Genomic DNA, 13,759 nt, shown 5'->3' with positions numbered 1-13,759 from the left:
TTTTTTTGAGACAGAGATTTGCTCTTGTTGCCTAGGCTGGAGTACAATGGTGCCATTTTGGCTCACTGCAACCTCCACCTCCCAGGTTCAAGTGATCCTCAGACTCCCCAGTAGCTGGGATTATAGGCATGTACCACCACACCGAGCTAATTTTTTTATTTTTAATAGAGACGGGGTTTCTCCGTGTTGGTCAGGCAGGTCTCAAACTCCTGACCTCAGGTGATCCATCCCCCCTTGGCCTCTCAAAGTGGCAGAATTACAGGCATGAGCCACCATGCCCAGTCAACTGTGCCTCTTTTATAGCAACTTATTCTTCTTCAGTTATTCATAAACCTTTATTAGCTCCTTTAAACTTTGAGTGTCTACATAGAAAAAGACTTATATTCATTTTTGTATACCCCATCATAGCCCTACTGTAGCAATCACTCCAATGTCTGTATGTACAAATAGACAAAAGCTATACCTGTGACTAAAAAAAAAGTTCAGGCCAGGCATAGTGGCTCACGTCTATAATCCCAGCACTTTGGGAGGCCAAGGCAGGCAGATTGCTTGAGCTCAGGAGTTTGAGACCAGCCTGGGCAAGATGGCGATACCCCACCTCTACAACAGATACAAAAATTAGCCAGGTGTGGTGGAACGGGCTTGTAGTCCCACCTACTCCAGAGGTTGAGGTGGGAGAATCACCTGAACCCAGGAGATGGAAATCACAGTGACCTGAGATCCCACCACTGCACCCCAGCCTGGGCGATAGGGCAAGATGCTGTCTCAAAAACGAACACACAAAAAGTTCAAAGAGGATCCCAAAATAACTTGAGACAGTTTAACACTAATGTTTTAATTTTAGTATAGGACTTAGGTCAATAGGCGCTTGAGTAGCTTTTATAGTCTAATCAGAGGTAAAGCACATGGATGAACACTGTGACAGTTACTTCCCTACCCAGTTTTATATTTTCAGCTTACTTTATATCTAAAGTTGTATTCCAAAGAATTGGAACTATTAAGCAGTCTGTACACTAGCTTATGAAATACAATATTACAGAGGTTCCTTAAGGGTAGTGCTGACTCTCCAAGTAGGCAAATTTTTAGAATCTCTGCCACTTTTTTTTTTGAGATGGAGTCTTACTCTGTCACCCAGGCTAGAGTACAATTGTGTGATCTTGGCTTACTGCAACCTTTGCCTCCCAGGTTCAAGCAATTCTCCTGCCTCAGCCTCCCAAGTAGCTGGGACTACAGGCACGTTCCACACGCCCAGCTAATTTTTGTAGTTTTAGTAGAGATGGTGGTTTCACCGTGTTAGCCAGATGGTCTCGAACTCCTGACCTTGTGATCCGCCTGCCTCAGCCTCCCAAAGTACTGGGATTACAGGTGTGAATCACCAAGCCCGTCCTAATCTTTGCCACTTCTCTGTAGCAAGTATCTTTTCTCTTGCACACACTCAATTTTCTCCCAAATGGAATTAGTATTCCATAGCCATTATTGTGGTTGCAAAATGTAGACTTTCACAGACCCTAAAGATATCTACATTTCAACAGAAATGTAGATTCCTCCCAGACACAAAAAACCGTAGGTAGAACTGGTAAAATAGAAGAGGTTAAAAGTGGCCAGGCACAATGGCTCACGCCTGTAATGCCCATACATTGGGAGGCTGAGGCAGGTGGATTACAAGGTCAGGAGTTCGAGACCAGCCTGACCAGCATGGTGAAACCCTGTCTCTACTAAAAATACAAAAAATTAGCCAGGCATAGTGGCATGTGCCTGTAATCCCAGCTACTCAGGAGGCTGAGGCAGGAGAACTGTGTGAACCTGGCAGGCAGAGGTTGCAGTGAGCCGAGATCATGCCACTACACTCCAACCTGGCGACAGGAGTCTCAAAAAAAAAAAAAAAAAAAAAAGGAGGTGGTTAGAGGTGGAAATTGTGCAGAAAAACAGCTACCTATCCACAAATTAACCCTGTTTTGAATATCTACTTCAAAGGCTACATCAATATGCTAATTCTTATTTTTAAAAAGATGCTGGTAAAAAGGTCTGAAAATGGCTGGGTACAGTGGCTCATGCCTGTAAATTCTAGCACCTTGAGAGCCCGAGGCTGGCAGATCACGCGAGGCCAGAAGTTCAAGACCAGCCTGCCCAACATGACGAAACCCCATCTCTACTAAAAATACAAAAATTAGCTGGGCATGGTGGCAGGCGCCTGTAGTTCTAGCTACTCAGGAGGCTGAGACACGAGAATCGCTTAAACCCAAGAGGCATAGGCTGCAGTGAGCTGTGATTACACCACTGCACTCCATACAAAGTGGAACCCTGTCTCAAAAAAAAAAAAAAAAAGTCTGAAAATAGGTTGCCCAAAGCACACTTCAATTTTAAAAATTACCAAATTTGGTTAGGTTCAGTGGTTCATGCCTGTAATCCTAGCACTTTAGGAGGCTGAGGTGGGTGTATCACGAGGTCAGCAGATGGAGACCATCCTGGCCAACATGGTGAAACCCCATCTATACTAAAAATACAAATAGCCAAGTGTGGGGGTGTTTGCCTGTAGTCCAAGCCAGTCAGGAGGCTGAGGCGGGAAAATTGCTTAAACACGGGAGGCGGAGGTTGCAGTGAGTCAAGATCAGCCACTGTACTATAGCCTGGGTGACAGACTCCGTCTCAAAATAAATAAGTAAAATAAAATAAAATGTTAAAATTGCAAGTTATCTTTGAAGTTTAATTATAATAGAAAATTAAAGTCAATAACAGAGAAAAAATTAACTACCACATAAGCCTCAGGTCAACGGCATTTTCCCCCAGTAAAATGCTACCATATTCTATAGCAATTCAAAATGTGTATAATACACGCATACAAACATATATATACATTTTCATTTTAATCTCACAATAACCCAAAAGGATGTCATTGTCCAATGAAGTCTAACTCCAAAGCCTGCCCTTCACTATCACTACCTGCCTCCCATAAAATTTTTCTCAAAGTATAAACAAAAAGCAGAGATAAAGGTATCCTATTAAAACCAAGTGTTGGCTGGGCACAGTGGCTCATGCCTGTAATCCCAGCACTTTGGGAGGCTGGGGTTGGTGGATCACCTGAGGTCAAGAGTTTGAGACCACCCTAGCCAAGATGGTGAAACCCCATCTGTACTAATAATACAAAATTAGCCGGGCATGGTGGTGTGCACCTGTAATCCCAGCTATTTAGGAGGCTGAGGCACATGTATTGCTAGAACCCTGTAAGCGGAGGTTGGAGTGAACTGAGGTCGCAACACTGCACTCCAGCCTGGGCAACAGAGTGAAACTATGTCTCAAAAAATAATAATCAAAATAAACACAAGGCCAGGCACTGTGGCTCACACCTGTAATCCCAGCACTTTGGGAGGCTAAGGCAGGCAGATCACCTGAGGTCAGGAGTTCCAGACCATCCTGGCCAACATGTTAAAACCCCATCTCTACTAAAAATGCAAAAATTAGCTAGGCGTGGCACACATGCCTCTAGTCCCAGCTACTTGGGAGGCTAAGGCAAGAGAATCGTTTGAACCCGGGAGGTGGAAGTTGCAGTGAGATGAGACCATGCCATTGCACTCCAGCCTGGGTGACAGAGCAAGACTCAGTCTCAAAATAAATAATAAAATAAATAAATAAAAATAAAACCAAATGTTAAGTTTAGCCTATAATTCTGCTCCCTTACATATTTTAGGTTCAGCCGAAAGGTTTCTCTGTACATGGTTAACTATAATCTAACTGGGTGTGTAAACAGACTATAACCTACTCTTGTAACAAGTAGCTAAGTCTCAGTCAGTAACAGCAGCCATACTTCAACCCCTCAAAGGCAGCAAACTGTTCAAACCATGTTCAAATAAGCCAAACACCAAGCTGCAATGAATCTGGCTGTTTCTGTACCTTACTTCTATTTTCTGTATGTCTCTTTCCTTTTTCTGTTTATAAATCCTCTTCAACCACACAGCAGCACCAGAGTCACTCTGAACCTATTTCTGGTTCAGGGGGCTGCCTGATTTGCAAATTGTTCTTTGGTCAATTAAACCCTGTTAAATATAATTTGTCTTAAGTTTTCCTTTTAACACAAGTGGTGAATGCATGGATGCTTACTGTATTTTTATTTTTTATTTCTTAATTTTTTCTTACATATATTTAAAAGGTCTTAAGTCAGGCATGGTGGCTCACACCTGTAATCCCAGCATTTTGGAAAACCGAGGCTGACAGACTGCTTGAGCCCAGGAGTTTGAGACCAGCCTGCGCAATACAGCAAAACCCTGTCTCTACAAAATACAGAAAAATAAAAAGGTAGCTGGGCATGGTGGCACACATCTGTGGTCCCAGCTACCCCGGAGGCAAAGGTGGTAGAATCACGAGGTCAAGGCTGCAGTCAACTGTGATCATGCCACTGCACTTCAGCCTGAGTGACAGGAATGAGACCCTATCTCAAAATAAACAAATAAATAAAAAGTAAAGGTCTTTTTACCCTTATTGCACACTTAAGAAAGAGAACAAAAAGGCCAGGCTCGGTGGCTCACGCCTGTAATCCCAGCACTTTGGGAGGCCGAGGCGGGTGGATCATGGGGTCAGGAGTTCGAGACCAGTCTGGCCAAGATAGTGAAACACCGTCTCTACTAAAAATACAAAAAAGAAGTCAGGTGTGGTGGTGTGTGCCTTTAACCTCAGCTACTCAGGAAGCTGAGGCAGGAGAATCAACATGAACCCAGGAGGCAGAGGTTGCAGTGAGCCAAGCAAGATCACACCATTGCACTCCAGCCTGGGTGACAGTGTGAGACTCCGTCTCAAAAAAAAAAAGAACAAAAACATACTTGAACAAGCAAGCTAAACAATGAGATATCATCCAATTTGGCAAAGGTTAAAAGACTTAAATATTCAGTGTTAGGTGAGTGTGGGGAACCTAAGCCTAGCCTCAATGCCACACTGAACTCAGATGCTCTTCAATTATCTTATTCATAACTTTAATATTTAGCACGTCTGCATGTTTGTCTCTCCCTTAACTGAACTCCTTAAGAATATCTTTATTTTTTTAGTGACCAAATCTCACTTACCCAGGCTGGAGCACAGTGGCACAATCACAGCTCACTGTAGCCTAGAATCCCTGGGCTCAAGTGATCCACTCACTTCAGCCTCCTGAGTAGCTAAGACTACAGGCATATGCCACCATGCCTGGCTTTTTGTTGTTTTTAATTTGTGTACAGACATGTTGCCCAGGCTGCTTAGAGCATCTTAATTCTTTCTAAAACCCCCATATAACCAGCCCAGTATTTAGCCTGTAAGAGGTACTTATGAAGCTGTGTGTGGTGGCTCACACCTGTAATCCCACCATTTTAGGAGGCCAAGGTGCGTGGATCACCTGAGGTCAGGAGTTCGAGACCAGCCTGGCCAACATGGTGAAACCCCATCTCTACTAAAAATACAAAAATTAGTTGGGTATGGTGGCAGAGACCTGTAATCCCAGCTACTCAGGAGGCTGAGGCAGGAGAATCGCTTGAACCCAAGAGGCAGAAGTTGCAGTGAATTGAGATTGTGCCATTGCATTCCAGCCTGGGCAATGAGAGCAAAACTCCATCTCAAAAAAAAAGAGGCACTTACGAATAATATAAGCAACACGTCCATGAAACACAAAATCAGAGCGATCAGAAAATAACTGGGCCTGATTTGAGTGCAAAGATGGCTGAACTGATATATTACTTACTGAGGCTTCCGCATCTTTTTTCTTTTTAGAAACAGGGTCTCGCTCTGTCACCCAAGCTGGGGTGTAGTTGGCATGATCATAGTTCACTGTAACCCTGTATTCCTGGGCTCAACTGATCCTCCTGCCTCAGCCTCCCAGGTAGTTGAGACTATAAGCAAGAGCTAAGCGTCTCCATCTTACCATTCACTAGAGACAAAAAATTGAGACATCACCCATAATTTCTCCTTTCCCACACATTGCCCTGCCCAACCCAGCATCCCTCCAAACCATGAATAAACTGTGTTAGTTCTCCATCCAAAATATCCTGAGTCCATCCAATTCTCTCCATCTGTACTGCTACCATCTGATTAGAAATTCTTATTTGCACTAGAAAGGCCTGTTGTAATAGTCTCCAAACTGGTTCCAGGATTTCCATGCTTGACTTCCTTCCAATCATTTCACCAAACAGCAGCCAGAGCAATATTTTATACCATTTTCACTTCAGGGCCTTTCCCTCTGTCTAAAGAGTTCTTGACATGTTTGGTTCCTTCTCCTTCATCCTATTATCAGAGTAAATGTCATTTCCTCCACAGCAACATTCTCTGGCCACCCTAGCTGAAGTGCCGACCACTTTCTCCCCTCACTTTCTACCATACCATTGCCTTCAAAGCACTTCTATTTGAAATTTGTTTTGCATTGTTTATACTTTAATACCTACTCTGCTCACATACTATGTGCCATTTTAAGTGCTAACAATATAGTGAACAAAAACTCCTGAGCTCATGGAGCTTACATTCTGGTGAAGGAAACCACCAAAAAACAAAAGAAAGAAAGAAAATATAATAGCACCAAGGTGAAGAGAAAACAAAGCATGGAAGAGAAATACAAAGTGTTGGGGAGAGGACTGAATTGTATTCTCAAAAACAGTTCACTAATTTTATGTTATGTGTATTTTTCCACAATTAAAAAAAAAAATAACTTTTTTTGAAATTGCTCCTGGGTTGAAAACCTACTGGGTTCAAGCAACTCTCCCTCAACCTCCCAAATTACAGCCACATGCCACCACACCCCGCTAATTCTTGTATTTTTTTTTTTTTTTTGAGACAGAGCTTTGCTCATTATCCAGGCTGGAGTGCAACGGCGCAATCTCGGCTCACCACAACCTCTGTCTTCCGATTCAAGCAATTCTCCTGCCTCAGCCTCCCAGTAGCTGGGATTACAGGCATATGCCACCATGCCCAGCTAATTCTGTATCTTTAGTAGAGATGGAGCTTCTCTATGTTGGTCTGGCTGGTTGCAAACTCCCAACCTCAGGTGATCCAGTCGCCTCAGCTTCTCAAAGTGCTGGGGTTACAGGCATAAGCCACCCTGCTCAGCCTAATTTTTTGTATTTTTAGTAGAGATGGGGTTTCACTATATTGGCCAGGCTGGCCACCTCCTGACCTCAGGTGATCCACCCACCTCCGCCTCTCAAAGTGCTGAGATTACAGGCATAAGCCACCACTCCTGGCCCACAATTTTAAAATGTTTTAATAAAAATGTTTTAAAAGTTGGGGCAAGGGAGGGGAGGCAAAAAATAAACAAATTTAAAAATAAAATAAATAAAAGTTGGGGCAAGAAAATGCTAAATTTTAGATAGGACAGAAGGCTTCAATGAAAGTGATATAGAGGAAGACATGAAGAAGTAGAAGAACTCACTATGTTGATATCTGGGGAAAAAAAATCCAGGCAAAGAGAAGAGTAATGCAAAGGCCCTGAAGCAGAGATCATGACTGGCACATTTGAGAAGCAGCAAGTATGTTTGGCTTTGGGAGTGGGGGAGCCATTATATCCACAGCACCTAAATCGGTGTCTGGCGTAAAGAAGACACTCAAATATATATATAACTATCGTATAGCAGCAAGACTGGCATATATAGGTACATTCCTTTAAAAGGTAAATTATGTTGTAACTTCACACTTCATAGTGCAATGGAGTTGATTTACAAGATCCACAGAAAAGGCCAGGTGCAGTGGCTTATATCTATAACTCTAGCACTTTGGGAAGCCAAGGTGGGATTACTGTTTGAGTTCAGGAGTTTGAGAGCAGCCTGAGCAACATAGCCAGACCTCATCTATATTAAAAGATAAAAAAAAATCATCCAGGTGTGGTGGCGCATGCCTGTAGTCCCAGCCACTCATGCCTGTAGTCCCGCTGAGGCGGGAAGATTGCTTGGGCCTGGGAGACTGAGGCTGCAGTGAGCTCTGATTGTATCACAGCACTCCAGTCTGGGGGACAGAACCAGACCCAGGAAAAAAAAAAAAAAAAATCCACAGAAAAAACAAATAATAGCATAACAATCCTAAAAGGGAAAGAGGTTTTCAGTTATTTCTAAATATTTTCCTGATGACTTTTTGCTATTGGTTGAAAAATTTAATTACTTAGCTTAAAAACTTACTACATTATCCACCGGCATTTTGAGACCCCTTTTCTACTTAACTCTTTCCTGAGCCTCCTTTAAATCATGACTTTCCTGTAATTCATCATCCCCAATTAATCTCCTTTTTCACATGCCACCTTTTAGTATTTTCACTATTCTTACCTTACCTATTACTCCCTCGTCAATAGCGCTCACAGCAAGTTATGAGAAGTCATACAAAATAGCTTTGTAAAAGATGCCAACCTGAAGGACGTATTAGTAAAATATGCATACAAACCCTCATTCGTGCTGTCTCCAGTCTCTAGAAGAGTTGAGGAGTCTCTAGTATCAAGTTGCACAACCTCCACCCTCCCCAAAAGACCCAACCCTATGGTACTTATATTCTAAGTGATCATGGGAACAAAGGACCTAAGGATTGGATCTAATAACTATAACCATTTTTAGTTTTTAGATAAAACTAATAAAGTACTGAATTTATGTTCTCGTATTCTTATAAGGACATTTCAGATTAACCCAATTCTATGTTTAATTATTTAAGTGTATTAGAATAAGAGTTTCATACTTTTTAACAGAATACATTCAGAATGCTGTATTTAAGTGGGGTAAACTTCATGCATAATCACGAGTTACAAATGGTCAATATAGGCCAGGCTTGGTAGCTCAGCCTATAATCCCAGCAGTTTGGGAGGCTGAGGCAGGTGGATCACTTGAGCTCATGAGTTTGAGACCCGCCTGGGCAAAATGATGAAACCCATCTCTACAAAAAAATACAAAAATTAGTTGGACGTGGTGGAACACACCTGTAGTCCTAGCTACTCAGGAGGCTGGGGTGAGAGGATGGTTCGAATCTGGGAGGTGAAGGTTGTAGTGAGCAGAGATGGTACCACTGCACTCTAGCCTGGGTAACAGAGTCAGACCTCATTTATACTAAAAGTTTAAAAAAAAAAAAAAAAACCAAAACCACAGAGGCAGACCTCATCCCAAACAACAACAAAAAGAATAGCTGATATATTGAGAAATGAAGGCTTACACCATGCGCAGTGACTTACATCTGTAATCCCAGCACTTTGGGAGGCCAAGGCAAGCAGATCACCTGAGGTCAGGAATTTGAGACCAGCCTGGCCAACATGGTGAAATCCTGTCTCTACTAAAAATACAAAAATTAGCTGGGTGTGGTGGTAGGCGCCTATAATTCCAGCTACTTCAGAGACTGAGGCAGGAGAGTCACTTGAACCCGGGAGGCAGAGGTTGCGGTGAGCTGAGAGTGCACCATTGCACTCCAGCCTGGGTGACAGAGTGAGACTCTGTCTCAAACAAACAAACAAACAAACAAAAAGATTGAAGTAGGGTAGCACCTAACAATGAAAATGGATATTAATTTATTAAGACATTAATTCTAAAGTTACATATAAACTTGTAATGATCTTCCAAATAAGATAATAGTACAACATAATTAAATAATTTTTGGCTTCTGAAGTTTAAAATCCAGAAAAAAAAAACAGTATTCAGGTCAATGGGGGCAGGGCATCCAAAAAACAGTTAATACCCTAGAGTCAAGAGGCTACAAAAAGTTTTAGTGCTTATAAAGGTTAATATAATAAATGTCAGTGACTAGCCAATCACAAAGCTTAAGACTTCAGGAAAACACTGATAATTTTTAATTTACTGCCATAGATTATATCATTTTCAATTTTCATATATGAAAAATCCACTCTATTCCTGAAGAACTAGGTAAAAGAGAAGAGCACTAACACTGCATTTGTATACTATATAACGGAGAAGTGGGCCAGGCACAGTGGGTCACGCCTGTAATGCCAGCACTTTAGGAGGCTGAGGTCGGCAGATCACCTAAGGTTGGGAGTTCAAGACCAGCCTGACCAACATGGAGAAACCCTATCTCTACCAAATATACAAAAATTAGCCGAGCACGGTGGCAAATGCCTGTAATCCCAGCTACTCAGGAGGCTGAGGCAGGAGAATTGTTTGAACCTGGGAGGCAGAGATTGCAGTGAGCCAAGATCATGCCATTGCACTCCGGCCTGGGCAACAAGAGCAAAATTCTGTCTCAAAAAAAAAAAAAAAAGAAGTGTATCATATATACGTTATATCTCAATTAAGCAGTGTGAAGAAGTATAAAAGAAAGATAACTTAGTGGAGTATATAAAACTCAATCCTGGTTTTGTTAAATAAAACACTAAAACCAATCAAGAAATACAGGCATATTTAAACTATTAGGTGACATAATAAGGACACAGGAGATATCGTTAGCTAAGGATTTCTACACTTAAAGATGGAATGTCCACATAATGGGAATTTATTATACAGTAAATTAAAGAGAAGGAAGGTGGTATATGTAACAATGGACTAAACTTCAAGATCTTTTAAGTGGAAAGGGATTTAGAGTATATATGTTCTTTTGCATTAAAAAGAGAAGGAATTTGTGTATGTATGTTACATAAAACACATGTTATATATACACACACAGACACATGCATGGACGTTTTTGGTGGCATATGTATAAACTGGCTTTGGAAAGATATATAAAAAGCAGCTAACAACAAGGCTATCTGTGGGTTAATAGGATAGCTGGAGCGTACTAAAAGGAAAGATTCCTTAGGTCACCATTTTGTGTGTTTTGAATTTTGAGCAATGTGAACATAAACTTACCAAGAGGAAAAATTAAAAGTACTTTACCTTGCACCATTGTTCCTAATGACTTCCACAGTTTCTTCAACAAAATAGCGATCCTTGACATATGCAAAGATATCATCACAAATTTCATGTAAGCGTGAACGATGGGTAAGGTTGGTCAAGTATAAAACTGGAATAATTAGTGGTTCTGGAAAACTCTGAAGATTCTGTCTTGCTTTTTTTTCTGACTCAAGTGCTTCCTGATATGTCAGTCCAGGTCTACCCGTCACAGCACAACTCCACACAAGGCTGTTGCACAGAATGGTTCGTTCAAAAAAGTCACTGATTAAAAAACAAAAACAAAAACCCATTACCTATCATTTCACAAAGTTTACATTAAAAGCTCACAGCCTTATCAGCTTCTTTTTGTGCCTTTAATGCAAAATTTTATTTAGACTCACAGAACTCAAGGGTTTGGTAACTGATCAACTTATAAACATTAATACAAACATAAGAAAAATATAAACTAAATATTTACATTTTGCAATTTAAAGGCACACTGTTCAAAACTAGACTTTTGAGTTCCATCAGTTTTGAAACTAGAAGTCAAAGTGAATAAATTCAACTTTTTAAAAAATTTAATCTTTTTGTTCCAAGGCAGTCAGAACTCTGAAGTCAATTCAAGCACTTAACTATAAATTTTTTAAAGGCTTTGACATAACTGTGAAAAACTGAAAGATTTAAGCATTTAACAATAAGACAAAAGTGAAATAAATTAGCACTTCATATAATGAAAAAGCAGTCATTAAAAGGCATAAAATTCTTAATGAACATTTATATTATTGTTAATAGAAAAAAATACCTATTTCCAGTTTGATCGCTTCTGTATTTTCTTGAAACTATATGATGATCTCATTTGTGTTTAAAAAAAAAAAAAAGAAAAAGAGGAAAAGAGAAAAAGGAAAGAAAATAAAAGGTACCTATAGAAGCACAGATTTCTGGAATGTCATACAAAAATCAAGGTAAAAGTTAGAGATTAGGGATAAGACTGGGGAACCATTCTATTCAGTGCTCTCCTATTCTGCTGGAATTCCTTAATAAGAGCATTTACTGATTTTCAAAAACTCTATCCATTTTCTTTTAAAATGCAAGAGATCTATATCATAGATTTCTAAGGCATAATGGGTAGGAAAAACACAAATCAATGAATATACAATCCCATGTACATTAATTATAATAATCACAGAAATGTATGTATTTATATACATACTATAAAAAGATATTCCCTACAGAGAAAAGAGAAACTGGGAAGGAAGGAAAAGAAAAACTTTTTTTGTGATTCTAAATACTTCTATATTGTTTGATTTTTTTTTTTTTTTTTTTTTTTTTTTTTTTGAGAGAGAGTCTCACTCTGTTGTCCAGACTGCAGGACAATGGTACAATCACCTAGGATCAAGAATTCTGTCTTGCCTTAGCCTCCTGAATAGGTGGGACTACAGGTACACATCAGGACACTCACCTAATTTTTTTGAGGGGGTAAAAATGGGATCATACTACGTTGCCCAGGGTGGTCTCAACCTCCTAGGCTCAAGCTATCCTCCTACTTCGGCCTCCCAAAGTGTTGAGATTACAGGAATAAGGCACCATGCCCAGCCTATTTGAATTTTTATTTTTATTTATGTATTTATTTTTTCAAGACAGAGTCTTACTCTGTTGTTCAGGCTGGAGTGCAATGTCACGATCTTAGATCACTACAACTTTTGCCTCCCTGGTTCCGGCAATTTTTGTGCCTCAGCCTTCCCAGTAGCTGGGACTACAGGTGCATATCACTATGCCCGGCTAATTTCTGTATTTTTAATAGAGATGGAGTTTCGCTATGTTGGCCAGGCTGGTCTCAAACTCCTGGCCTCAAGCAATCACCACATCAGCCTCCCAAAGTGCTGGGATTAGAGGCATGAGCCAGCCACCACATCTGGCCCTGTTTAAATTTTTATAATGAGCATTATTCATATATCATTTTGCAATAAAATATTTTTAAGATGTAAAAAGTTAGCTTGCTATGGTGGCATGAACCTGTAATTCCAGCTACTCCAGAGGCCAAGGTGGGAGAATCGCTTGAGTCCAGGAGTTCAAGGCTATAGTGAGCCATAATCACGCAACTGCACTCCAGTCTGTGCAAGAGTAAGACTGTCTGTTAAAAAAAAAAAAAAAAAAACTGAGGAGTTTCACTCTTGTTGCCCAGGCTGGAGTGCAATGGCGCAACCTCAACTCACTGCAACCTCCGTCTCCCAGGTTCAAGCAATTCTCCTGCCTCAGCCTTCCGAGTAGCTGGGATTACAGGCATGTGCAACCACACCCAGCTAATTTTTTGTATTTTTAGTAGAGATAGGGTTTCTCCATGTTGGTTAGGCTGGTCTCGAACTCCTAACCTCAGGTGATCTGCCTTCCTTGGCCTCCCAAAGTGCTGGGATTACTGGTGTGAGCCATCGTGTCCAGCCAAAATATATATATATACACGTGTGTGTATGTGTGTGTGTATGTATATGGTTACACACACACAGACACACACACACATATATATATATATGTACATGGTTACACATATGCAAAAGGGTTAACAATGGCTGCCACTAAGTGGTCAGATACAGGTAAAATTTTTTCCTCCTTTATACTTTGGTCTACATTTCAATTATTATATGTAACCATATGATTCATTATTCTTCCATTTTTTCTTCTTCCTGAAATATTCACTTCTCCCATCATTCTAAAAGCACTTAAATTGCTATATGGCCTATTTCCTGGTTAGCACATCTATCTGTGTAGGTTTTCTCTGTATTAGTTTCATCTCCAAAAATCTGGGACAATTCCCTTTAGATTGTTGCCTTTTGTACATGTCTATAGAACAACTTTAAAAAAAAGGTATCTATGGCAATAAAGCAAGAGACATTAATCATACCTTAACATAAATGAGATCTACAGAAATAACATGCACATGCCAAGTTATATGGCTCCTTTTTTTTTTTTTTTTTTTT

The 13,759-nt window shown here is 40.4% G+C and overlaps 1 protein-coding gene across 1 annotated transcript in view; it reads right to left on the bottom strand.

Moving 5' to 3' along the window:
- The window catches only part of BAZ1A (bromodomain adjacent to zinc finger domain 1A), a 109,567-nt gene extending 98,082 nt beyond the window's left edge, over nucleotides 1-11,485 (bottom strand). The window contains exon 1 of the mRNA XM_037733153.1: nucleotides 10,791-11,485. Coding sequence (XP_037589081.1) covers nucleotides 10,791-11,098 — 308 coding nt within the window. The 5' untranslated portion in view covers nucleotides 11,099-11,485. The remainder of the gene's footprint in view (nucleotides 1-10,790) is intronic.
- Nucleotides 11,486-13,759: the final 2,274 nt, after the last annotated feature.

This window comes from Cebus imitator, unplaced genomic scaffold (assembly GCF_001604975.1).
Source record: "Cebus imitator isolate Cc_AM_T3 unplaced genomic scaffold, Cebus_imitator-1.0 Scaffold496, whole genome shotgun sequence".
Classification (NCBI taxonomy): domain Eukaryota; kingdom Metazoa; phylum Chordata; class Mammalia; order Primates; family Cebidae; genus Cebus; species Cebus imitator.
This window is presented reverse-complemented; position numbering and strand designations above follow the sequence as displayed.